At 44.6% G+C, this 27653-nt stretch overlaps 2 protein-coding genes across 2 annotated transcripts in view; both read right to left on the reverse strand.

Moving 5' to 3' along the window:
- Positions 1 to 27122, reverse strand: LOC144587194 (uncharacterized). Its single transcript, XM_078386931.1, has 3 exons — positions 26970 to 27122; positions 25494 to 25624; positions 1 to 8781 (listed from the first exon to the last, which is right to left on the reverse strand). The coding sequence occupies exon 3, from the start codon at positions 8586 to 8588 to the stop codon at positions 6159 to 6161; it is 2430 nt and encodes an 809-aa protein (XP_078243057.1). The 5' UTR covers positions 8589 to 8781; positions 25494 to 25624; positions 26970 to 27122; the 3' UTR covers positions 1 to 6158.
- The window catches only part of LOC144587285 (uncharacterized), a 69881-nt gene continuing 64858 nt past the window's right edge, over positions 22631 to 27653 (reverse strand). Inside the window, exons 3-4 of the mRNA XM_078387361.1 lie at positions 25028 to 25120; positions 22631 to 24084 (exon numbers count right to left, since the gene is read on the reverse strand). Of these exons, the coding sequence (XP_078243487.1) occupies positions 24016 to 24084; positions 25028 to 25120 (162 nt within the window). The 3' untranslated portion in view covers positions 22631 to 24015. The remainder of the gene's footprint in view (positions 24085 to 25027; positions 25121 to 27653) is intronic.

A 27653-nucleotide genomic window follows, 5' to 3' on the forward strand; every position in this document is an offset into this window, starting at 1 on the left:
TTTCTGGTGTGACCATTAGGTTTTATAGGTTTATCATTAATAGTTAATGGTTTTAATTACAAGTAAAAGAAAGAGGAAAGATGCTTTCATGCTGAATTATGGTGCTTACCAGGAAAAGTTACAGAGACCTGGGGATTGTGCCAAGCCTACATAACGACCTTCCTTCAAAGAAAAAACCAAAAACAAAACTACTCAGTATTTTAAGGACAGTTTTCATTTGTTAGAACAAGATGATGAAGAAGACGAAACAGCACCACCCGTGAGCTTCAATCAGCCAACGGATCTTAAAATGTCCAGTCAAAGGTTGATCAATCAAGAGTTATATCACTGTTTTCATACAATGGACCCTCTACTTACGGAATTAATCCGTATTGGAATGGTGACTGCAGGTCAAAAAGTCTGTAGGTCGAGGCTCCATTGACCTACAATGCATTGAAAACCGATTAATCCGTAACCAGCTGTTTTTGTTCCATTTTTATTCCATTTTGGTTTTCTTCCCGGTCTGTAGGTCGATTCTCGGGCTGCAAGTCGAAACTAAATTTTGCGGCCAGAGAAGTCTGTAACTCGAAAAGTCTGTAAGCCGAGCCATCTGTAAGTCGAGAGTCCACTGTAATTGGATTCAGTTTCAATTTCAGAGTTGATACAAACAGAATGCAAAGGTGTTTGGAAGGACATAATATGTTGAAAGGCCGAGTCTCCAATTAAAAATAAAGATGGGACAATATCTGACCTTATGGATGAGGAAATTATTGAATGAGCACAGAGTGGAATATCTAAAGAGCTAACCTTCCATCTGCTGCCTAATCTCCAGTCCAACCATCAGTCTATTGACAGACAGAGGACCACATGGACGCTGCAACTCTGATCCTCCAGGGACGCATGCTTTTAATGTATGGGGAACTAACGCTTGTTAAGGTTGCCCTCTCTGAAAGTAATAGGCTGCTCAGAATACTGACAGAGAATAACAAAACCCTGGAGAGATTGCCTGGGCCAACAGGAATTGGAGATGATTCTGCACAAGCTCACAGGATGAGTACGAAACTGGCCATGTCCCCTACGTCTTTACCTGAATATATAGGTGAGATAAACAATTTAAAACGGGGAATGGCAAACCTCGAAAGAAAAGCAAAAATACTAAGAACTTTAAAAAGAAGGCAAAAAAGGACACAACCATCAAAAAAAGGAGTCAGAGCAAACACAAAAATCTTTGGACAAGGAAGCAGTTCTTAATCTACAGCAGTGGTTCTTAACCTTTTTGAAAGAAACGCCCCCTTGAGCCATTGAGGAAGTTATCATTGCCCCCCTCCCCGCGGTGATTATTTATTTATTTATTTATTTATTTATTTATTTATTTATTTATTTATTTATTTATTTATTTATTTATTTATTTAAGACAGTTAAATCCAATAACCCCTGAAAACAAAATTAATTTCCAAGAAAATGAAATGCTCCCCCAAAAGTAACATTTAATGATTTAATTGCAAGTGAATTTTAAGACGCAAAAAGAAATATAAAAAGGGCATAAAAACAAATGCAGGAACTAAAAATTTCAAGACAAAAAGTCTGAAACTAAATTAAAATTGGAGGAAAATATATATTCATGCACACTGAAAAAAGGCTGCAGCCATCTTCACAGGTTTGGCTTGCTCCAGCGCCCCCCTACCGCCCCCCTTCTGCTCCAGTGCCCCCACGCCGCCCCTTTTCATTCCATCGCCCCCCTGAAAAATGAAATCGCCCACTGGGGGGCATTATCGCCCACGTTAAGAACCACTGATCTACAGTATTAGAACCTAAAACTTGTAAGAAGAAAAGTAATAAGGAGAAAAATGATATTCAGATTAAAACTGAACACCAGCAGAAGGCAGAAATGTATGTAGAAACTTTAGATCGTGTCCTAGGAGAGCCACAGAACCCTCAGGAAAAAAAATTATGTAACAATGTGGGGTATAGTATGGAATGAGAGTCAGTGGGGAAAGGATATGATCCTCAGCTAGGGTGTGGTTTAAGTAAAAATGTTAACACTTCTGATTGGAACCTAATTAGGATCCCCCACAAGTTAAATTTTTCTTGACTACCCCAAACCTCCAGGTTTCCCCTCAAAATATTCTCGGATAGCCCACTTTGTGGATATTTCAAAAGATGTACCAGCGGGCCTAAAAAATCTAAATTTAAAGAAGAGATTTTAGAAAGACTCGATTTATTGAAAAACTGTCTAGAACATATTTTTGTGCCTGTGGCTGCGAGTCAGTTGCTAATACCCAAATCAGAACTGGATAATAAACGCTGCCAACTAAGTGAGGGTTATGTGAAACCAGAATGCAGCAAACCCCAAGTTACCTCCGTTGAGATAAATCCCCTAGCCCAGTGATGGCAAACTTACGGCACACATGCCACAGCAGGCACACAAGCCACAAGTCACTGGATCACTACTCCCCCACACAGCCAAACCTTGGGAAGTAGTTGCAACTGCAGTGCTAGTGCCCTGACAGGCAAGAGGTCAGGATCCAGAGCAGCTGGCACTGATGGTGGATCCAGAGTGTGTATCAAGGCACCTCCGTGCCCAGGCTTCCCCCTTCCACTGCCACTTTGGCTGCCACTGCTGCTGCCATCACCGCCTGCCACCTGCTGGATTTTTTCTTACTCGGGACCAAAAAGGTTCACTGTCACTGCTCTATATTCTCATGGAGACCCTGGCAAAGGCCCAATATATCAGCACATTTGATCTAATTAAAGGTTATTGGTAGACCCAGGTAGATAAGGATGTTCCCAACATATCTGCATTTGTCCCGCATGTCAGCTTGTTGAACTGCATCCGAGAGTGCTGAAAGGACTGGCTGAAGACCTCTCAGAACTGCTGATTATAAACAGGCCACCGTACAAACACCTAGAAAAAAAGCAGTAATAACTAGAAGCCAAGACAAATTTGTCAAGAACGAATCCAGCCAGACTAATCTGTACTCATTTTCTGATTGGGAAACCACCACCACCACCACCCCGATAGTGGGAAGAGTGTAGACATCAGATATCTTGACTTCAGCAAAGCTCTTTGTTGAAGTGCCTCCCGATATTCTGATTAGCAAGCAAACTAGGCGTGGGCTGGATCGAACAGCTGGAAGGCTACAGAATCTTACTCAGAGGATGAAAAACATCTTCTAAAACTGGGAGGAGGTAAGTAGTGGGGTATGCCAGGGGATCTGTTCTGGGCCCTGTGAACTTCAACCATTTTATTAATGATCTGGATCTGGAGGTGCTAGGAGTGCTAATCACATCTGCAGATGACAGAACATTGGATGGAATAGTTAATACCCTGGGAGACTGAAACAAAATTGAAAAATAATCTGCCATGTTTCCCTGAAAATAAGATAGGGTCCTATATTACGGTTCTGTGTAAGATGAATTTAAAAACATGATCTGTTTGGAGTGTAAACTTACGACCCCATAGGTAAGGTCTAAGTAAATTGAGAGACCAAAATATAGAAAGAGCTTCTTTTTCAGGTACTGCGTAACTTCTCTCTCTATCCAAGAGTTTTCTAGAGAAGTATGATATAGGGTAAAGGTTCCCATCTTCTCCTTGCAACTTAGACCAAGTCTGATCTGAATCAGATCCAAGTAGATCTTGGACGTCCCGTGCTGGGAGTTTAGCCATTATATTTCCCTTTTGTAATTCCCTTCTCAGTTGTGAAGAACCATAAGTAATCCTTTGCTTAGCTCCACTTTGAGTCAAGACGTCGTGCTCAAGAGCCTCCAAAAGCTCTTGGTGCCAGGGCTTCGTATCTTTACTAACCAAAGGCAGCCTAGCAGATGCACCACCAATCTTAACTTTTCTCTGAGTCACAAACAGCTCTCCAGGCAACTCCAAAAATTCTTCTCCTTCTAAGTGTTGCTCCATACAAGCTGCAACTAACGCAAACGCCAAGCTGACCCAAAAGGAAAAATCTCTCCCTGCCCATGTAGCCGAAACTGTAGGGCGAGGGCAAAGCCATAAAACATTCTGGCAAAAAAAAAAAAAACAGCCCTAAACTGGAGCTTCAGAAGGGCGACCGTTTACTTGCATGAAAATGCCCACTCATTAAACAGCCCAATTACATAACCAAAGCATTAGTTCTTACAGACTTGGCTTAAAGCTAAGTCTTTTCATTAAGACCCTTAGCTTAAAAGAAAAATGCAATTTGGCTACTTTATAGCTCTTCAAAGTAAATAGCGTGGAAGAAACCCCTTTGCCAAGGCTTGGGAGTTTCAGCTGTGAAAAGCACATGCATCGAGATGCTTGCTGCTTTCAACTTAAGCCAAAGTAAACACAATAAATCAAAGCCCGTGTTTCGTGTCACCGCTGCGACCATGTAAGCAGCCCCTTATCTCCAAGAAGATTTATGGGGGTGCCGGAAACTGGGATGAGTACGAAATCCAGACAAACCTCTAACTGCTGAGCAGAGCCACTTAGTTCCCAGCCAGGTCTTGTCTAAATTTCTTCCTCAAAAGCCAATCTCCTTATTAAGAAAGCAACACACACAGACACATCCTTGAGTTATACTCAGAATGATTTGGCTCTGAAAGTTTGGTAGCAAACCCACGTGGCCAATTAAACATTCAGCTAGTCTGTTCAAGAAACAATGCTTCTAGATAGAAATCAATCATTACTGTTTTATTAAAAAGAATTGCTTTAGAAAAGATTTCAGTTGATAGTAAAATAGTATAGTAGGTACATTTTCATTCAAGACCAACGGAATATTCCACTCCCCCCACTCCAGCTGGAAAAATAAAGAAATGAAACTATGCTAACTAATATAAAGGGTAACATAGTCCATCTCACGTGTCTTGAGTCTTCATAGGCTGATGCTAGATGAAAACCTGTTGACTTCCATCAGTCCAAGGTAGGAAAAATAGTCCATTATGGGAAAAGCACGTGTCTGCCCTTTCTCAGACCATCTCCATCTTTTTCCAACTCCTCACTAACTTCCTTCTTCTTCCCAGAATCCTCATAAGGAACACCTCCTCCTGGGTCTTGTTGTTCCGCCTAACTTTCTCATGAAGCTTCAGTTGTTATCATACTTTGTGGCAGAATTATTTTGACTACGAAAGTCTCTGCTCTCTGCTCATCTTAGCAACGAGATAACCAGAGAGCGAAGCTTCTCTGAAACAGCATGTAAAACTTTCCTACTACAGAGCAGACTTTAAATCAAAATGGATGCTATTGGGACAATCTTAGGACTACATATCCCATTCTAATACACATAAAAACACAAATCATCACACATATAGTCTAGGTTGGAGAGCTTCTGTCTTGCAAATTCATTGGAGGACGTTGGGGTGCAGGGAGGAACTCCTGATCAGCATGTTTGTTTGTTTTGTGATTTTGTTAGTTGGGTCCCGTTTCAGTTTTCTGTAGGTGATGGGGTCTAGAAGTTCTCTGATTTTGTCCCTGTATTCTACTGTTTCCATGATTACTGTAGTGTTGCCTTTGTCTGCTGGTAGGATGATGAGATAGAAAGGTCAACGAACTCCACCCAGCCACAAGGTCAGAGGATTACTACACACAAAAGACCAGCTAATGACACCCATCAACCACAGAGACAGATAATCTCCCCTCCTTATCAAAACAATACACCCACAACAAAACACACTAATCCCCCATCTCCTGATTAGGACAATAGCCTATCTCACAAGCTAGCCTTCTCACAGCCATAAATACTCCACTCCCAAGCCTACCCAGAGCACAGTTTGCTGTCCTCTGAAGATGCCGGCCACAGATACTGGCGAAATGTTAGGAGGAACCACATTCAGAACACAGCCAAGAAGCCCGAAAAACCCACAACAACCACAAGTAAGGCTATTGGTCTATTGGCTGTCCACATTCAATGCATTGATATGATTGCATTTGAAAAAAGATAACTGGTCTTAATGAGGCTCTGTTTACATTCTGTGTATTTCTATGCTTTCTCTCCAGTGTGAATTTTTAGATGGACCTAAGATTACTGGTATGACTAAAGTTCTTTCCACATTGCATGCATTTATACAGTTTCTCACCAGTGTGAGTTCTATGATGTGAATTCAGGGCACTGCCCCAAATGAAGCTTTTTCCACATTCCATGCATTTATATGACTGCATATGAAAAAAGATAACTGGTCTTAATGAGGCTCTGTTTACATTCTATGTATTTCTATGCTTTCTCCCCAGTGTGAATTTTTAGATGGGACCTAAGGTTACTGGTATGACTAAAGTTCTTTCCACATTCCATGCATTTATACGGTTTCTCACCAGTGTGAGTTCTATGATGTGAATTTAGGGCACTGCCCCGAATGAAGCTTTTCCCACATTCCAAGCATTTATATGGTTTCTCCCCAGTGTGAGTTCTTTGATGTGAACTCAGGTGACCGGTCTGACTGAAGCTCATTCCACATTCCATGCATTTATACGGTTTCTCCCCAGTGTGAGATCTTTCATGTCTACTCAGGGCAGTGTTGTTACTGAAGCTCTTTCCACATTCGACACATTTATGTGGTTTCTTCCCAGTGTAAGTTCTTTGATGTGAACTCAGGTCACTGCTCTGAGTGAAGCCATTTCCACATTCCATGTATTTATATGATATGTCACTGGTGTGAGTTCTTTGATGTGACCGAAGACTACCCTTCTGTTTGAAATTCTTTCCGTACTCCACACATTTATATGGTATCTCCCCAGTGTGAGTTCTTTGATGTGAATTCAGGGCATTGCTGTGACTAAAGCTCTTTCCACATTCCATGCATTTATATGGTTTCTCCCCACTGTGAGTTCTTTGATGGTAACTGAGACCACTGTTTTGACTGAAGCTCTTCCCACATTCCATGCATTTATATGGTTTCCTCCCGGTGTGAATTATTTGATGTGAATGAAGGTTACTGCTCTTATTGAAGCTCTTTCCACATTCCATGCATTTATATGGTTTCTCCCCAGTGTGAGTTCTTTGATGTGAACTCAAGTGACCAGTCTGACTGAAGCTCTTTCCACATTCCATGCATTTATACGGTTTCTCCCCAGTGTGAGTTCTTTTATGTATACTCAGGGAACTGCTGTGACTGAAGCTCTTTCCACATTCCATGCATTTATACGGTTTCTCCCCACTGTGAGTTCTTTGATGTCTACTCAGGGCAGTGCTGTAACTGAAGCTCTTTCCACATTCCACACATTTATGTGGTTTCTCCCCAGTGTAAGTTCTTTGATGTGAACTCAGGTCACTGCTCTGAGTGAAGCCATTTCCACAATCCATGTATTTATATGATATCTCACTGGTGTGAGTTTTTTGATGTGACCGAAGGCTACCCTTCTGAATGAAGTTCTTTCCGCATTCCACACATTTATATGGTTTCTCCCCAGTGTGAGCTCTTTGATGTGAACTCAGGGCACTGCTGTGACTGAAGCTCTTTCCACATTCCATGCATTTATATGGTTTCTCCCCACTGTGAGTTCTTTGATGGTAACTGAGACCACTGCTTTGACTGAAGCTCTTACCACATTCCATGCATTTATATGGTTTCTCCCCAGTGTGAGTTCTTTGATGGTAACTGAGACCACTGCTTTGACTGAAGCTCTTACCACATTCCATGCATTTATATGGTTTCTCCCCACTGTGAGTTCTTTGATGGTAACTGAGACCACTGCTTTGACTGAAGCTTTTACCACATTCCATGCATTTATATGATTTCTCCCCGATGTGAATTCTTTTATGTATACTCAGGGAACTGCTGTGACTGAAGCTCTTCCCGCATTCAATGCACTTATATGGTTTCTCCCCAGTGTGAGTTGTTTGATGTCTACTCAGGTGACTGCTGTCAGTGAAACTCTTTCCACATCCCATGCATTTATAAGGTTTTTCCCCGGTGTGAGTTCTTTGATGTGAAATAAGATGACTGCGTTTATTGAAGCTCTTTCCACATTCCATGCATTTATATGGGTTCTCCCCAGTATGAGCTCTTTGATGTCTACTCAGGTGACTGTTGTAACTGAAGCTGTTTCCACATTCCATGCATTTAAATGGTTTCTCTCCGGTGTGAGTGCTTTGATGTGACCTCAGGTTACTGCGTTGACTGAAGTTCTTCCCACATTCCATGCATTTATATGGTCGCTCCCCAGTGTGAGTTCTTTGATGTCTATTCATGTGACTGCTGTGACTGAAGGTCTTCCCACATTCCATGCATTTATATGGTTTCTCCCCAGTGTGAGTTCTTTGATGTGAACTGAGGTTAGAGCTATGACTGAAGCTCTTCCCACATTCCATGCACATATATGGTTTCTCCCCTGTGTGACTTCTTTGATGTGAACTCAGTTCACTGTGTTGACTGAATGTCTTCCCACATTCCATGCATTTATATGGTTTCTCCCCGATGTGAATTCTTTTATGTATACTCAGGGCACTGCTGTAACTGAAGCTCTTTCCACATTCCATGCATTTATATGGTTTCTCTCCTGTGTGAGTTCTTTGATGTGAACTCAGGTTACTCTTATTATTGAAGCTCTTTCCACATTCCATGCATTCATATGGTTTTTCCCCAGTGTCAGTTCTTTGATGTGAACTCAGATTACTGCTGTGGCTGAAAGTCTTTTCACATTCCATACTTACAGTTTGTATGAGTTATTTGATGTCTACTGAGGTGACATGCATTTATTTGGTTTCTCCCCTACGTGAGTTCTTTTATGTGACATCCATTCCTGCCCAGTTGGATTTTCAATTCTGTTTTTTCTTTGTTGATATGTTTCTGCTGAGGATGCCGCAGCTGTTGCCAGGCGATTCTTCTCCTGTTTATCGTCTGGTAGGTTAGAAAAAGAAGAGAAACAGCCATTTTAGAAAGCTGCATGGATAGGGAGAAAACGCATTCCGGCTCCGTCTGTGTCACAGAAGAGGAAGGAAATGCAGGTAAAAATGTGAAGTAGGTGAGGGAGGAGAATCAGGGTGGGTGTGAGGCTGGACCTGAGGTTGTTCCTTTGGCCTTGAGGTGGGAGGGGCACTTCACTAAAAAACCTTTTGGGGGGAGGAGTCATGAAGGAAGGAACATTGCCACACCCAAAAAAGTACCTCAAATTTGTATGCTGCCCTCCCTTAATTATTACCTTATAATTCTATTCTGAAACATCTATTTTCATTTGAGGTAGTTATCCCATTAAAATGCCTTTTACGTAGCAATTATACAAGGGGTCACGACTCAAAAAAGTTTGGGAAACACCTTTCTAGATGCATCTTAAGGAGAGATTACCCTTCTCAGCAGCAATTGGAGACGGGGGTAGCTTACACCATTGACCATGGCATCCTCCTGGGAAGCTCTCCGAGTTGGGAATCGGTGGCCTGGAGCTTACCTGGCTCCAATCCTTCTTGGAGGACAGTCTCCAGCTTGGGGAGAATATCTCGGCCCCGTGGAGCCTCAATTGTGGGGTCCCGCAGGGGTCGATCATCTCTCCAATGCTGTTTAATAGCTATATGAGGACACTGGGTGAGGTCATCAGGGGGTGTGGGGCATCGTGCCATCAGGACACTGATGATACCCAGCTCTACATCTCCTTTTCACCTACTTCAGTGGATGCCATTCTGTCCCTTCAGGGCTGCCTGGAGATTGTACTGCAATAAAGTCCTGGAGGCAACAAAATCTACTTAGCATATTATGCCAGTACAGTGGTGCCTCGATTAACGAGTGCACCGTATAGCGATGTTTCCGTATAGCGATCCCTTTTTCGGGATCGCTATACGGAAACATACCCGATCTTCGCAATGGGGAAAACCCGCATTGCGAAGATCGGGTATTGCGGCGGCCATTTTGGAGCCGCCGAACAGCTGATCAGCGGTTCCAAAATGGCCACCGGAAGCCTGGAAATGGCTGCCGGCAAGGGGAATCCTCGCTGAATGGGTAAGTAAACAAGGTATTGGAACGCATTAAACTAAGTTTAATGCGTTTCAATACGTTTCCTCTACCCATTTAGCGATGATTCCGTATAGCGAGGGTTAATCCGGAACGGATTAACCTCGCTATGCGGGGCACCACTGTAGTGGTATTGAACCTCTGCCTTCAGATTTTTTCTTGAGATTCGTACTGTCTCTGATATTGTAGAAATGACAAGATCATTTTTTCATCTAATGTACCTGGTTAAATGTTTGCCTTAAGTAATTCCTGTCTAGTTTGAACAATTGCTATGGAAACCGTGTTATTTTAGCTCCAGTGTTTGCATATTTTAGCTTCTCTTCCAGTGGGGGAAAAATGGGGAGATATTTGTCCGTTTGTACTGTATTTATTAGGGTCTCTGGAACTGACCAATATGAAGGGATGAATATTTAACAAATCAGCGATTTCTCACGAATATCATGATCTGTTTTTTTAAATTTGTCCCTATGTCTACTTAAGTCATCAAAGCGACCAACATGAATTTGGCCTAGCTCTGGGAGGCAGTGGAAGACAGGACGGCCTGGCGTGCTCTGGTCCATGGGGTCACGAAGAGCCGGACATGACTAAACGACTAGACAACAACAAATGTCTCCTTATTACTATTTCTTGGATTATATAAAAAATGATTAGGTATATCTGAACATTGAACCCAGGCCTCATGGCAATTGTATTTTAATTGTTTTAAATTTTATTGTATTTTAAATGTTGTAAGCCGCCCAGAGACCTTTGGGTAGTGTAGGCGGCATATAAAATAAATAAATAAATAAATAAATAAATAAATAAAATAAATGGATGCAGCTGAATGGGTTGAAGCTGAACCTGGACAAGATGGAGGTCCTGAGGGTGGGTGGTCCCTCCATTAGCAGTTTTGGTGACTCCTTTTCTTCTTGGGGGACGACCCTTACCGCAAAGAGGTCTGCAGCTTGGGGATACATCTGGACCCAGCACTTACCATGGAAACCCAGGTGGCGTCCGTGGTCCGTTCTGTCTATTTTCATCCATGGTGGATTGCCCAGTTGCGACCATATCTTGATGGGGGGCCCACACCACACTAGTCCACCAGCTTGTAATCTCGAGATTAGGCCACTGTAATGCACTCTACATAGGGCTGCCTTTGAGGTTGATGCAGGTGGTCCATAATGCAGCAGCCAGGCTTCTTAATGGAGTGAGAAAATATCAGCATATCTCCCCCACTCTGGCTGCTTTGCACTGGTTGTCCATCCGTTTCCTCATTGATTTCAAAGTGCTAATGATTACATACAAAGCCCTAAACGGTTTGGGACCTCGATATTTGGCAGACCATCTTCTTCCACTTAGATCTACCCGAATCACCCGATATAGCCAGGAGGGATGGTTGAGGGGCTTAATGCCAAAAGAGGCCTGGAAGGAAAAAAATAAGAAACCGGGCCTTCTTGACAGTGGCCCCTCAGCTATGGAACACCCTCACCACTGAAATTCGTCTGGCACCCTCACTGGGTGTTTCCAAAAGCCATTTAAAAACTTGGCTCTCCAGGCAGGCCTTACCCCCAGTCAACTAACTGATCCTTATCTTTTCTTTCTTGAGTTATGTCATCTTCATAATATTCTGTTTAGAAATATATGTTTAATCTGTGTCTTAGATTATTTTTATATTGTCGTATTGTTGTGTTTTTATCCATGTAAGCCGCCCTGAGCAGACTTGTCTAGGGGGTGGGGTAAAAGTCTAATAATAAATAAATAAACTAAAATAAATTAGAAAGGACAGGTCCATGAATAGATGGGATGTAGAATTTATAAGACGCTCTTATGGGTAGAGAATCATGAGGCATTTCTGAAAACAGGATAGGAAGCAGAGATGGCCAGGGAAATAGGTACTGAGTTAACAGAATACTAGAACTGTGGAGCTAGAAGGGAAGGGAACTCCCTAACCTCTGGCTCCAGAGTGAGAGACCTAAACCAAGGCATGTGAGAGGAAAAAAGTACAGTGGTGCCTCGAATAGCGACGTTAATCCGTCCCAGGATTAACATTGCTATCCAGAAACATCGTAAAACGGAAAGAAAAACCCCATAGGAACGCATTAAACTCCGTGTCTTCAATCAATTAACTCTGCATATTTTCGCGTCGCTATACAGACAAAATGCTTACCGATCATCGCAATGCAATGTTTACCCACCTAAAACATCGCAATGTGATCGCATTAGCCATCCCAAAAAATGGGTCGCTATGCAGATTTGTCGTTAAACGGTGTGCTCGCTATTCGAGGCACCACTGCATTTGATAAACCACATCAGTCTGAATAGAAACCAAAATTTATTGAGAAGGTATTTGACCCCAGTGAAATTAAATATTATGAATTCTGAATGCTTCACATTCTGTTGCAGATGGGATCATTATCGGTTCTTGCCTCCTGCCACCAAGGGCAGGCTAAGAAGACCCAGAGAGTTCAGCAGGCGGGGGGACAAAGCCAGGGCCCCAGATCCTGCCTCTCGCGTCCTTTGAGGAAGAGGTTTGGCAAGCTCGATAGAAAAAGCCAGCATGCAGTCAGGAAGAGAGCAATGGGATGGGGGCTATCCCGTGTTTTGCACCAAGGGTCCTCTGAATGACTACCTGCGTCTTGGGCAAAAGTGTCATGGGTGTGTCCTCATTGCAAGGAGCTCTCCAGGAGAAAAGCCGCCCTGCTTGAGGGACCCCATACCCAAACGCTTTTACAGAAATGCCCGAAGCATCTGAGCAAAGAGGGGAGAGCTGGAACATTGGGAGGTTAGATGGAACATCGATACAGGGGCCATCATCGATTCCGCAGTCCCAGGCTATCCAGGAGGGATAGGGAGGGGGCGTGTGGGAGGAGGGGTGGCCATCTGGGTCAAAGAAGGGGTAGAATCCAGCAGAATGGAGGTGGACGGCGGGTCTCAGTCCATCATAGAATCATCGTGAGTTCAGTGTACTATCGTCCTCCAGATCAAAAACCCTTGAAGGGCAAACCACCCACAGATGAGACATCTGTCTTCACGACAGATGACCTTGGGCAGATTATTGGACTAGAGATCGGGTAAAGAGTAGAGAGTGGTCAATGCAGAGAACTGACAGAGTCTGCAGAGATTCTCCTTCAGCGGGAGAAGAGAAAGGACAGGTCCATGAACGGGATGGGATGTAGAATTTATAAGATGCTCTTATGGGTAGGGAATCATGAGGTATTTCTGAAAACTGTTAGGATTTGGTTCTGTTTAAGAACAGGGAGTTAAATTTTAATATTGTAAATGTAGTGCAGAGGCACGAGTGAGAGACAAAAGCCAATGTAACGAGTTACAGCATGCAGGTGAAGCACGATGTTAATGATTGTTAATGAGACAAGCTGTGAATGGGGAAAAGGGATTGGATGTCCTCAGTATAATTGTAGCTGAGACAGTACAGATGTTACCACTCAGTTGCAAGTCTGGTGGTCACATACTTTACATGTCTATGCTCTGCACGTTGTAATGTTACTATGCCAAATGTTTCCTTACTCGGTATATATGTAAATATGTTATGCCATAATCAATATAATATATTCTAGGTATGAAGAACTCCCCCTTCATGGATTGCTGCCTTGTCATGGCGAAAGGGCTTGAGTAACTCAGAGAAGCTATGGGCTATGCCGTGCAGGGACACCCAAGACGGACAGGACATAGTGGAGAGTTCCGACTAAACACAATCCACCTGGAGTAGGAACTGGCAATGCCACTCCAGTATCTTTGCCAAGAACGCCCCATGATCAGAAACAAAAGGCTAAAAGATATGATGCTGGAAGATGGGCCCCTCAGGTCGGAAGGAGTCCAGCACACTACTGAGGAAGAGCGGAGGACAAGTACAAGTAGATCCAGAGCTAATGAAGTGGTTGGGCCAAAGCCGAAAGGATGCTCAGCTGTGGACGTGCCTGGAAGTGAAAGGAAAGTCCAATGCTGCAAAGAAAAAGACTGCATAAGAACCTGGAATGTAAGATCTATGAACCTTGGGAAGCTGGAGGAGGTCAAACAGGAGATGGCAAGAATAAACATTGACATCCTGGGCATCAGTGAACTAAAATGGAGAGGAATGGGCGAATTCAGCTCAGATGATTATCATATCTACTATTGTGGGCAAGAATCCCGTACAAGGAATGGAGTAGCCTTCATAGTCAACAAAAGAGTGTGAAAAGCTGTAATGGGATACAATCTCAAAAATGATAGAATGATGTCAATACGAATCCAAGGCAGACCTTTCAACATCACAATAATCCAAGTTTATGCACCAACCACCATTGCTGAGGAGACTGAAATTGAACAATTTTATGAAGATTTACAACACCTTCTAGAACTGACACCAAAGAAAGATGTTCTTCTCATTCTAGGGGACTGGAATGCTAAAGTAGGGAGCCAAGAGATAAAAGGAACAACAGGGAAGTTTGGCCTTGGAGTTCAGAACGAAGCAGGACAAAGGCTAATAGAGTTTTGTCAAGAGAATAAGCTGGTCATCACAAACACTCTTTTCCAACACAAGAGGCGACTCTACACATGGAAGTCACCAGATGGGCAATATCGAAATCAGATTGATTATATTCTCTGCAGCCAAAGATGGAGAAGCTCTATACAGTCAGCAAAAACAAGACCTGGAGCTGACTGCGGCTCTGATCATCAGCTTCTCATAGCAAAATTCAAGGTTAGACTGAAGAGAGTAGGAAAAACCACTGGGATACTCAGGTATAATCTAAACCAAATCCCTTTTGAATACACAGTGGAAGTAAAGAACAGATTTAAGGAACTACATTTGGTGGACAGAGTGCCTGAAGAATTATGGATGGAGTCTTGTAACATTGTCCAGGAGGCAGTAACAAAAACCATCCCAAAGAAAAGGAAATGCAAGAAAGCAAAGTGGCTGTCCAGTGAGGCCTTAGAAATAGCAGAGAGGAGAAGGGAAGTAAAATGCAAGGGAGATAGGGAAGTTACAGAAAATTGAATGCAGACTTCCAAAGAATAGCAAGGAGAGACAAGGGGGCCTTCTTAAATGAAAAATGCGAAGAAATAGAGGAAAATAACAGAAAAGGACTCCTTCATGGATTGCTGCCTTGTCGTGGCGAAGGGGCTTGAGTAACTCAGAGAAGCTATGGGCTATGCCGTGCAGGGATACCCAAGACGGACAGGACATAGTGGAGAGTTCCGACTAAACGCAATCCACCTGGAGTAGGAAATGGCAAGCCACTCCAGTATCTTTGCCAAGAACGCCCCATGATCAGAAACAAAAGGCTAAAAGATATGACGCTGGAAGATGGGCCCCTCAGGTCGGAAGGCGTCCAACATGCTACTGGGGAAGAGTGGAGGACAAGTACAAGTAGCTCCAGAGCTAATGAAGTGGTTGGGCCAAAGCCGAAAGGACGCTCAGCTGTGGATGTGCCTGGAAGTGAAAGGAAAGTCCAATGCTGTAAAGAAAAATATTGCATAGCAACCTGGAATGTAAGATCTATGAACCTTGGGAAGCTGGAGGTGGTCAAACAGGAGATGGCAAGAATAAACATCGACATCCTGGGCATCAGTGAACTAAAATGGACAGGAATGGGCGAATTCAGCTCAGATGATTATCATATCTACTACTGTGGGCAAGAATCCCGTAGAAGGAATGGAGTAGCCCTCATAGTCAACAAAAGAGTGGGGAAAGCTGTAATGGGATACAATCTCAAAAATGATAGAATGATGTCAATACGAATCCAAGGCAGACCATTCAACATCACAATAATCCAAGTTTATGCACCAACCAGCATTGCTGAGGAGACTGAAATTGAACAATTCTATGAAGATTTACAACACCTTCTAGAACTGACACCAAAGAAAGATGTTCTTCTCATTCTAGGGGACTGGAATGCTAAAGTAGGGAGCCAAGAGATAAAAGGAACAACAGGGAAGTTTGGCCTTGGAGTTCAGAACGAAGCAGGACAAAGGCTAATAGAGTTTTGTCAAGAGAATAAGCTGGTCATCACAAACACTCTTTTCCAACAACACAAGAGGCGACTCTATACATGGAAATCACCAGATGGGCAATATCGAAATCAGATTGATTATATTCTCTGCAGCCAAAGATGGAGAAGCTCTATACAGTCAGCAAAAACAAGACCTGGAGCTGACTGCGGTTCTGATCATCAGCTTCTCATAGCAAAATTAAAGCTTAGACTGAAGAGAGTAGGAAAAACCACTGGGCCACTCAGGTATAATCTAAACCAAATCCCCTATGAGTACACAGTGGAAGTAAAGAACAGATTTAAGGAACTAGATTTGGTGGACAGAGTGCCTGAAGAACTTTGGATAGAGGCTCGTAACATTGTCCAGGAGGCAGCAACGAAAATCATCCCAAAGAAAAGGAAATGCAAGAAAGCAAAGTGGCTGTCCAACGAGGCCTTAGAAATAGCAGAGAGGAGAAGGGAAGCAAAATGCAAGGGAGATAGGGAAAGTTACAGAAAATTGAATGCAGACTTCCAAAGAATAGCAAGGAGAGACAAGAGGGCCTTCTTAAATGAACAATGCAAAGAAATAGAGGAAGATAACAGAAAAGGAAAGACCAGAGATCTGTTCAGGAAAATTGGAGATACTAGAGGAACATTTTGCGCAAAAATGAACATGATAAAAGACAAAAATGGGAGGGACCTAACAGAAGCAGAAGACGTCAAGAAGAGGTGGCAAGAATACACAGAGGAATTATATCAGAAAGATTTGGATATCCCGGACAACCCAGACAATGTAGTTGCTGACCTTGAGCCAGACATCCTGGAGAGCGAAGTCAAGTGGGCCTTAGAAAGCCTGGCTAACAACAAGGCTAGTGGAGGTGATGGCATTCCAGTTGAACTACTTAAAATCTTGAAAGATGATGCTGTTAAGGTGCTACATTCAATATGCCAGCAAGTTTGGAAAACTCAACAGTGGCCAGAGGATTGGAAAAGATCAGTCTACATCCCAATCCCAAAGAAAGGCAGTGCCAAAGAATGCTCCAACTACCGTACAATTGCATTCATTTCACACGCTAGCAAGGTTATGCTCAAAATCCTCCAAGGTAGGCTTCAGCAGTATGTGGACCGAGAACTCCCAGAAGTACAAGCTGGATTCCAAAGAGGCAGAGGAACTCGAGACCAAATTGCTAACTTGCGCTGGATTATGGAGAAAGCCAGAGAGTTCCAGAAAAATATCTACTTCTGCTTCATTGACTATGCCAAAGCCTTTGACTGTGTGGACCACAGCAAACTATGGCAAGTCCTTAAAGAAATGGGAGTGCCTCACCACCTTATCCATCTCCTAAGAAACCTATATGTGGGACAGGAAGCAACAGTCAGAACTGGTCATGGAACAACTGAGTGGTTCAAAATTGGGAAAGGAGTACGGCAAGGCTGTATACTGTCCCCCAGCTTATTTAACTTATATGCAGAATACATCATGCGGAAGGCTGGACTGGAAGAAACCCAAGCCGGAATTAAGATTGCCGGAAGAAATATCAACAACCTCCGATATGCAGATGATACCACTCTGATGGCAGAAAGTGAGGAGGAATTAAAGAACCTTGTAATGAGAGTGAAAGAGGAGAGTGCAAAAAACGGTCTGAAACTCAACATCAAAAAAACTAAGATCATGGCCACTGGTCCCATCACCTCCTGGCAAATAGAAGGGGAAGATATGGAGGCAGTGTCAAATTTTATCTTCCTGGGCTCCATGATCACTGCAGATGGAGACAGCAGCCCTGAAATTAAAAGACGCCTTCTTCTTGGGAGGAAAGCGATGACAAATCTTGACAGTATCTTAAAAAGCAGAGACATCACATTGCCAACAAAAGTCCGAATAGTCAAAGCTATGGTTTTTCCTGTCGTGATGTATGGAAGTGAGAGCTGGACCATAAAGAAAGCAGACCGCCGAAGAATTGATGCCTTTGAATTGTGGTGCTGGAGGAGGCTCTTGAGAATCCCCTGGACTGCAAGGAGAACAAACCTATCAGTTCTAAAGGAAATCAACCCTGAGTGCTCACTGGAAGGACAGATCCTGAAGCTGAGGCTCCAGTACTTTGGCCATCTCATGAGAAGAAAAGAGTCCTTGGAAAAAACCCTGATGTTAGGAAGGTGTGACGGCAAGAGGAGAAGGGGACGACCGAGGATGAGATGGCTGGACAGTGTCTGCGAAGCAACCAACATGAACCTGACACAACTCCGGGAGGCAGTAGAAGACAGGAGGGCCTGGCGTGCTCTGGTCCATGGGGTCACGAAGAGTCGGACACGACTAAACGACTAAACACACACAACAGAAAAGGAAAAACCAGAGATCTGTTCAGGAAAATTGGAGATATTAGAGGAACATTTTGCGCAAAGATGAACATGATTAAGGACAAAAATGGGAGGGACCTAACAGAAGCAGAAGACATCAAGAAGAGGTGGCAAGAATACACAGAGGAATTATATCAGAAAGATTTGGATATCCCGGACAACCCAGACAATGTAGTTGCTGACCTTGAGCCAGACATCCTGGACAGTGAAGTCAAGTGGGCCTTAGAAAGCCTGGCTAACAACAAGGCCAGTGGAAGTGATGGCATTCCAGTTGAACTATTTAAAATCTTGAAAGATGATGCTGTTAAGGTGCTACATTCAATATGCCAGCAAGTTTGGAAAACTCAACAGTGGCCAGAGGATTGGAAAAGATCAGTCTACATCCCAATCCCAAAGAAAGGCAGTGCCAAAGAATGCTCCAACTACCGTACAATTGCACTCATTTCGCACGCTAGCAAGGTTATGCTCAAAATCCTGCAAGGTAGGCTTCAGCAGTATGTGGACCGAGAACTCCCAGAAGTACAAGCTGGATTCTGAAGAGGCAGAGGAACTCGAGACCAAATTGCTAACTTGTGCTGGATTATGGAGAAAGCCAGGGAGTTCCAGAAAGATATCTACTTCTGCTTCATTGACTATGCAAAAGCCTTTGACTGTGTGGACCACAGCATACTATGGGAAGTTCTTCAAGAAATGGGAGTGCCTGACCACCTTATCCATCTCCTGAGAAACCTATATGTGGGACAGGAAGCAACAGTTAGAACTGGATATGGAACAACTGATTGGTTCAAAATTGGGAAAGGAGCACGACAAGGCTGTATATTGTCCCCCAGCTTATTTAACTTATATGCAGAATACATCATGCGGAAGGCTGGACTGGATGAATCCCAAGCCGGAATTAAGATTGCCGGAAGAAATATCAACAATCTCAGATATGCAGATGATACCACTCTGATGGCAGAAAGTGAGGAGGAATTAAAGAACCTTGTAATGAGAGTGAAAGAGGAGTGCAAAAAACGGTCTGAAACTCAACATCAAAAAAACTAAGATCATGGCCACTGGTTCCATCACCTCCTGAGAAATAGAAGGGGAAGACATGGAGGCAGTGACAGATTTTATTTTCCTGGGCTCCATGATCACTGCAGATGTAGAGAGCAGCCACGAAATTAAAATACGCCTGCTTCTTGGGAGGAAAGCGATGACAAATCTGGACAGCATCTTGAAAAGCAGAGACATCACATTACCAACAAAAGTCCGAATAGTCAAAGCTATGGTTTTTCCTATAGTGATGTATGGAAGTGAGAGCTGGACCATAAAGAAAGCAGACCGCCAAAAGAATTGATGCCTTTGAATTGTGGTGCTGGAGGAATCTTTCGAGAATCCCCTGGTCTGCAAGGAGAACAAACCTATCAGTTCTAAAGGAAATCAACTCTGAGTGCTCACTGGAAGGACAGATCCTGAAGCTGAGGCTCCACTACTTTGGCCATCTCATGAGAAGAAAAGACTCCTTGGAAAAAACCTTGATGTTAGGAAAGTGTGACGGTAAGAGGAGAAGGGGGACGACCGAGGATGAGATGGCTGGACAGTGTCTGCGAAGCAACCAACATGAATTTGACACAACTCCGGGAGGCAGTGGAAGATAGGAGGGCCTGGCGTGCTCTGGTCCATGGGTCACGACGAGTTGGATACGACTAAACGACAACGACGATGAAGAACTCTCTCATGTTGTTTCTCCGCACGGCTTGAACTCTAAGTCACTCTATCTCTTAGTCTCCTGCTTCTGCTAACGTTATTGTGGGATTTAACCAGAATCTAGGAACCTTTCTGGAGGCCTGTGCCTTGTTTACACTCCAGAGTTCTGGTCCCACGCCGAAAAAACAGGATAGGAAGCAGAGATGGCCAGGGAAAGAGGTACAGAGTTAATAGTATACTAGAACTGCAGAGCTGGAAGGGAAGGGAACTGCCCAACCTCTGGCTCCAGAGTGAGAGACCTAAACCAAGGCGGGTGAGAGGAAAAACGTATGTGATAAACCAGGTCTGTCAGAATAAAAACCCAAAATGTATACATTAAAATGGAGTACCCAGGTGCTTTTACACAAAGGCCTGAAGCATCTGAGCAAAGAGGGGAGAATTGGAACATTTGGAGGCTAGATAGAACATGGATATATCGGCCATCATTGAAACCTGGTGGGATTCAAAGAGCCGGTGGGATTCGGATGTCCCAGGCTATCCAGGAGGGATAAGAAGGGGTGTGTGGGAGGCGGGGTGGCCATCTAGGTCAAAGAAGTGGTAGAATCCATCAGAATGGAGATGGACGGCGGGTCTCAGTCCATCATAAAATCACTGTGGATTAAATGCCAGACCCAAGGAGTGATGTGATGGGGGATGCGCTCGTCCTCCAGATCAAAAATCCCTTGGTTTCTGATTAGGAAAACTAATTAAAAAGAAGTTGCTGACACTGAGAGAGGCCCGGAAAGAAAAGACAAGAAATCGGGCCTTCTCGGTGGTGGCTCCTCGCCTCTGGAATAACCTACCCCCTGATATTCGTGGGGCTCCCTCGCTGGGTATTTTTAAAAATCAACTAAAACCACTGATGTTTTGGCAGGCCTTCCCCTCAGCCAATCACTAATTTCCTCTTTCCCTTTTCCTAGTGTCTCTCCCATCTTGTCAAAGATTTTTCCTTTATATAAATTGTTTTTAATTATATTGTTATATTTTGATGTAAGGCACCTAGGGTGGTCTTAATCGACTAGATAGGCGGGATATAAAATCAATCAATCAATCAATCAATCAATCAATCAATCAATCAATCAATCAATCAATCAATCAATCAATCAATCTGACCTAAATGCTTCAATTTGAACTCCTTACTCAGTTCCTTCACAAACCACTTAACATACTAAACACAAGTCATCTTTACATCACCCTGATTTTTCATGTACAGGCAAGGGTCAGCCAAACTTCTTCTAAGTCCTAGTTGTACTAGCTTTGCCTTGTTGGGTATTGTCTGGTAATGTCTTTAACTTGCATACCCACCTACAGCCAACTACGTTTTCCCCTTCAGGTAATTTTAACAGGTGAAAACATGTTATCCTCCTTCAGTGACTTGAACTCAGCAAGCATGGCCTCTTTCCATTTATGTTGCTGATCAGTTGGCAATCTTAGCATTTCCTCATAACGTTCAGGTTCACTTGTAATTAAGATTATATTTGTTACTTTGAACCTTTGAGGTGGGACTCCTTTATTTGCTCTCTGAGAACGCCTTGGAATTACTACTTCCTCACTTTGTTCTCCTGACTCACTACATGTCGCATTCTCCTCCTCAGCTTCACTATCTGTCCCATACTCCTCCTCAGCTTCCATTTTACTTAGGTTCTCCAACTTTTTTCTTACTATTCTGATCACTAAATGGAGGCAAAAACACTTCATCCTTAACATGCATACAAGATCAATACTCATTCTCACAAAATTAAAGTTGGTTGTCTGTTGTGCACCAGAAAATACGGGGTGTTTTGAACTACAGAATTTCAAATTCTGTTCAAAATGTAACAAGCACATTAAATTGCTTTAGCCCAATAAACTCTAGACAACCAACATCAATTAACATTGAGTTCATGACTGTTTGCAATATGCCACCTTTTCGTTCTGCTACAGCAATCTCTTGAGGGACCTGCACATTTGCAATTCTATGGCATATCCCTTTCTTTCTTAACCACATTCTGAATTGCAGACTCATAAACTCCTCGGTCCGTCTGAATACTGGCTACATGAGTTTCAAATCTCCTCTCAATCATAGCCACCCATTCCTTGAATGTTTGGAATGCTTCATTCTTATGTTTCAGACAGAACTTATTTTCCCCCAGTGACTCTTTGAATGGACCCATTTGATCCATGTGCACTAGCTCAAAGTACCTTTTACTCATTCTACTACAGTGGTGCCCCGCATAGCGAGGTTAATCCATTCCAGATTAACCTTCGCTATGAGAAAACATCGTAAAACGGATCCAAAAAACCCATTAGAACTCATTAAACAAAGTTTACTGCGTTCCAAATGGGCCCAAAACTCACCGTTCTCCGATGTTTTCCCTTGTTCCGGCAGCCATTTTGGGTGTACCGGCGGCCATTTTGAGTGTCCTGGCGGTCATTTTGGGTGTACCGGTGGCCATTTTTTGTGTTCCAGCGGCCATCTTGGTTGTACCGGTGGCCATTTTGAGAGTCCCGGCGGCCATCTTGGGTGTACCGGCACCCATTTTTTGTGTTCCGGCGGCCATTTTGGAACCGCTGAACAGCTGTTCCCCCATCGTAATGCGAGCATGCCCTCGCATTAGCGATGGGGAAATCCGCATCGCAATGCGGATTCATCGTTCAACGGTGCACTCGTTATACGAGGCACCACTGTACTCTTCTTATTCACAGGGTGTCTCCTAGATTTAGAAGCTTTACACACATTGCAATCTAGAAATCTATCACAGTTGTTTAAAATTGCCCACACATTGCTGAATTTTCCTTATTACTTCAAAACTCACGTGTCCTAAATTCCTGTGCAAACTATATATACATCTGTGATGTGGCATGTTTTCATTTAACACATTAGCAGAACTTTGCCCTTCTTCTGTTTTATCCAAAACATACAGGTTTTCCTTTAAATGCCCCGTTGCAACAAGTTTGTTTGCTTTCTCTATCTTGCAAACTCCTTCACTGAACTTAATTGCAAAACCAGCTTGGTCTAAACATGGCACACTTATTACATTATGGCTATGGCTAATTCTAGGCACAAACAAAACATTCTCCAAAGTACATTAAAGGCTTTTAACATAAACTTTGCCTGTTCCACACACTTCTGTGTTTCTCCCATCTGCCAAACTTACTTGCATTTTAGCACAATGGGTTAATTCTTTAAACCACATTCCCCGCCTACAAACATGCTGTGCCACTACGGAGTCAATCCGCCATTATGACTCTCATTAACAGTAATTACTGACACAGAGTTCATTTTACGTTACTCTGAAGTTCTGTTTACTTTCACAGTGTCCTTGAGCTTATATCTTCTTCTACAAATGTCTTTCGCTGCTGCAAATAAAACATTTCTTCTTCCGCAAGCCATTTAACAGATTATACAAGATGGCAGAGGAAGAGAAGGAAAAGGTAATCAAGAGTTGACAGGAGGAAAGACCTGTAGAAACCTGTAGAAATCACTGGAGGGAGATTGTTCCAGAGGCGAGGAGCCACCGCCGAGAAGGCCCGGTTTCTACTTCTTTCTCAGTGTCAGGCTCCTCAGCCTCACCTCCTGACTCGTGCAGGTGATACGGGTAGACCTTGGTGGGAGTAGGCGTTCTGCCAGATATCGAGGTCCTAAACCGTTTAGGGCTTTACAAGTAAGCATTAATACTTTGAAGTCAATGCAGAACCGAATGGGCAGCCAGTGCAGTGCGGCCAAAATAGGAAAAATATGTTGGTACTTTCTCGCTCTGCTAAGGAGTCTGGCCGCCGCATTCTGCACCACTTGGAGTTTCCACATCAACCTAAAAGGCAGCCCCACGTAGAGCGTGTTACAGTGGTCTAACCTTGAGATAACGACTGCATTTACCAAGGTAGTGAGCACCCCCGTGTTGAGGTAGGGCTGCAGCCGGGCAATCCCCCATAGGTGGAAAAAGGCGGTGCTGACTACCGACGCCACCTGTGTTTCCATGGTGAGCGTCGGGTCCGATGTACCCCCAGGCTACGGACCCCACTCTTCGCAGCCAGGGTCAACACCCAAATGTGAGGGAGTCACTCAGGCCACTGGCCACAGGGCCACCCACCCTCAGAATTTCCGTCTTGTCCGGATTCAGCCTCAGCCCATTTTCCTGCACCCATTGCAGTACGGCCTCCAGGCAGCGCTGAAAGGACAGGACGGCATCACCTGCAATTGGAGAAAAGGAGATGTAGAGCTATATGTCATCAGCATACTGCTGACGCGATGCCCCACACCCCCTGATGACCCCTCCCAGTGGCCTGATATAGATGTTAAACAGCATTGGGGAGATAATCGACCCCTGTGGAACCCCACAATTGAGATTCCACAGGGCCGAGACTCTCTCCCCAAGCTGTACTCTCTGGGGGCGGTTCTCCAAGGAATGGAGCCAGGCAAGCGCCAGGCCACCAATTCCCAACTCAGAGAGCCTCCCCAGGAGGATATCGTGGTCAACGGTACTGAAGGCCACCTAGATATCGAGGAGGACCAACAGAGACATTTTACCCCTGTCAGTCTCCCTCAACAGGTCATCACACAGGGCGACCAATGCCGTCTCTGTACCGTGGCACGGCCTGAAGCCCGACTGGAACGGATCCAGGGCATCTGTTTCATCCAAGTGAGCCTGGAGCTGATCGGCCACCACCCTCTCAACCACTTTGCTCATGAAAGAAACATTAGCGACGGGCTTATAATTGCCAATTTCATCCGCTGCCAAATTTGGTTGATCCATTTATTATTACTGTGGCCCATTCTGTTGTTACGGGCCTGGCTGCTTTGATTAGCCAGGCCGGGCAAGGGTCAAGGGAGGAGGAGGAGGCACGACAGCAATCAAGCACCTTGTCCACAGCGCTAGGCGTCACAGGCTGAAAGGAATCAAAAGTTACCAGGCAAGACGGAGCGCTGGACATCTCAGCTCAACTCACTGTATTCAAAAAAGGAGAGAGCTCCCGGCGGATGGCCTCCACTTTAGATTTTTAAAATGCTGCAAACTGGTCCGGTGAAATACTAGGAGGAGGCCTGTCACTCCGACCAGTTCCGGATAGGTCACATACTATACTTTGGAAACTTCGCTTATCTGGTTAGCGAAGTATGCATGACTGGCAGCCTTTACCTTCGCCAGATAAAGTTTGGTAGCGACCATGACATCAATCCAGCAGGATCCAGTAGCCTTCGAGGGCGGGCCATAGCAATAGGTCCCTGCTCCCTGTGAGGGGGGAGAGCCATTGAGAGGTTACATTTTACCAGATGTACCGTACTTCAAGAAGCATGCTGAAAAATGGGAGGATGGTCAGAGGTGGGCTACAAGGACGGTCAGGGGACTGGAAACCAAGCCCTTTACAGAGGATGTCCACAAACATGGACAGGTTTAGAAAAGGCAAAAATAATGATCCAAGGACAGAAATCAAAACCAAGACCACCATCCGTCAGATTTACTTTGATTTTGATTCCTCGATGTGAGGAATCAACATCACACTACTTTTCAGTTTGTTATTCTGTTAAACAGCTGCATCTTGGCAGGAAGCCACACGAAACCTCCTTCACCCTCTCTCTTGCCCAGGAGGCCGAAAAACCTTTACCTGGAAAGACTTTCTTGTTTTCCAGAATCCTCAAGGAGGACACCCGCGGGCGGAGCTCTCTGGCCTGGACGCAGAAGATCCCATTTTCCCCTGAGGAAGTACGAAGTCAGCTCCTGAGGGAACACCAGCAGCTGAAAGGGGGAAACCAGGAGAAAAAAAGGGGTCAAGAATATTTTCCCTTCTACAGTTTGGCACAGAAGGGGCAGAGGGTCCAGACTCCCAATTCAGAAAGGGGGAAACTGGGAAGCCCAGAGAGAGCAATTCCCATCCCACTGCAGTTGAAATTTAGGGTTTCCCAGAGAGGAATCTAGGGACGTGTTGTTCTGCTTCTTGAGGAGAAATTAGGGAAGAGACGCTCCCTTTGGGTTTCCTGGTGTTGCTTCACCGAGGCTGCCCCCAGTTGGTAGGAAGCGATAAAGGGGGGGGCTGATTAAGTGGATTTCCGTTCCCCTTTTAATTTTGGATCCCTCCTAGAAGAGCCACAGAAGGAAAACCTCCTGAACCATCCCTGAAGGACAGTCTGTGGTGTGTTTGTGTGTTTGAAGCGGCAGGATGGATGCCAAGGGGTCCAAGACCGACCCCCCCCCTTTTAGGGATTCCCTTGTCCAGAGGACAATGGAAGGGCTGGTGTCCGGCCCTAATGGGCATGAAAGTTGGTGGGGAGCGATCAAAGGGGTGTGTGTGTGCCTGATTAAGTGGATTCCCGTTCCCCTTTCATTAATTCTTCTCCCTTTTTTGTGTGTGTTTTTGTTTGTATTTTTTTAAGGGGAAGTGTGCCTGCCTCCACCCCCTCCCTCCCAGCTGACACCCCCCCCCCACTCTTTCCTTCTTCAGATCTTTCTAGCTTTGATGATTTCCTTCCTTCTCCTGTTTTTCCCCCACAAGTTTGAAGACACCCCCGAGTGGCCTTTGGCTGGGGGGGCGGGGGAAGCAGTATATATATAAAAAGAAAAGAAGGATGTATCCAAATGGTTGCTGTGGGTTTTTCTGGCTCTTTGGCCGTGTTCTGAAGGTTGTTTTTCCTGAAGATTTTTCTGGCCAAAGAGCCCCCCCCCCCAAAACCACCATCAGATCCCGGCCGTGAAAGCCTTCGCGAATACATTGATGTCTCCAAACCCTGCCAGAGTTTCTGTCCTCTGAAGATGCCGGACACAGACACACACAGACACAGACACACACAGAGACACACAGACACACACACAGAGGGTGCCTTTGCTGGGAGGGGACATCAGGTGGGGGATGGGGGGTTTCCTCCTTGGTTCCAGCCACCCCCACCCCCACCCCCAAGATCCCCAACGAGGAGACTCGGGAGGAAAGACGTGCAATTCTGGTCCGTCCAGGAAAATGGGGGGGGGGTTGGATTATTTGCCATCCGGAGGGAAAGGAGAAGAAACCCCCCTCCCTCCCCCCCTCTTTTCTGAACTCCTCTCCCCCCCCGTAATATTTTACAAACACCCCCCCCCCCATATGGCTCACCTCCTTGCAGGTCCCGAGGCCGGGGAAACTCCCGAGGAGACCCTTCGGCACGCGTCCCGTCCCCGCCCAGACCATAGAGACGGAAGGGGACAGACGGGGGGGCCTCCCACCGCTTCCTGTTCCTGTTTAGGTAAAGGTAAAGGAATAGGCACGGGGAGCTCCTTCTCTCCTTTTTCGTAGCTCTAGGTTCCCCCCCTCTTGTCTCCCTCCTCAGAGTGGGGGGGGTAGAAGCGAGGGAGGATCACGTGATCTCCTCCCCCCTCCCCTTTTTCTCGAACTCGGGAACCCTTTGGATCCTTTGCTTTTTCTCCTTTAAACACAAGGACCAGAAAGGGTTGTGTGTGTGTGTGCGTGCGTGTTTTTAATGGTTTCCTTTTTTCCATGTCTGCAAAAGGATGAGAATTTTTGGACGGTTGGCTAGGGTGCCTATGTTGTGTGCTTTCCTCTTTCCTCCCTCCCTCCCTCCTTTTCTTTTCTTTTCTTTTCTTTTCTTTTTCTTTCTTTCTTTCTCTCTTTCTTTCTTTCTTTCTTTCTCTCTCTCTCTCTTTCTTCCTTCCCTCCCCACTCACTAAATTATGCAAGCAGCTGTCAAAAATAAGGACAGGAGGACATCTTTGTCTGGAAGTGATATTTTGTAATTTAAAACAGGATCACAATGTCTTTCACAATAGTGGGGCAAGGCAG

The sequence above is a fragment of the Pogona vitticeps genome, chromosome 2 (genome assembly GCF_051106095.1).
Source record: "Pogona vitticeps strain Pit_001003342236 chromosome 2, PviZW2.1, whole genome shotgun sequence".
Taxonomy (NCBI): Eukaryota; Metazoa; Chordata; class Lepidosauria; order Squamata; family Agamidae; genus Pogona; species Pogona vitticeps.

Bases quoted from the DNA above. Each gene is read 5' to 3' on its own strand.
- LOC144587194 (XM_078386931.1), bottom strand. From the start codon at position 8,588: ATGGAATGTGAAAAGACTTTCAGCCACAGCAGTAATCTGAGTTCACAT.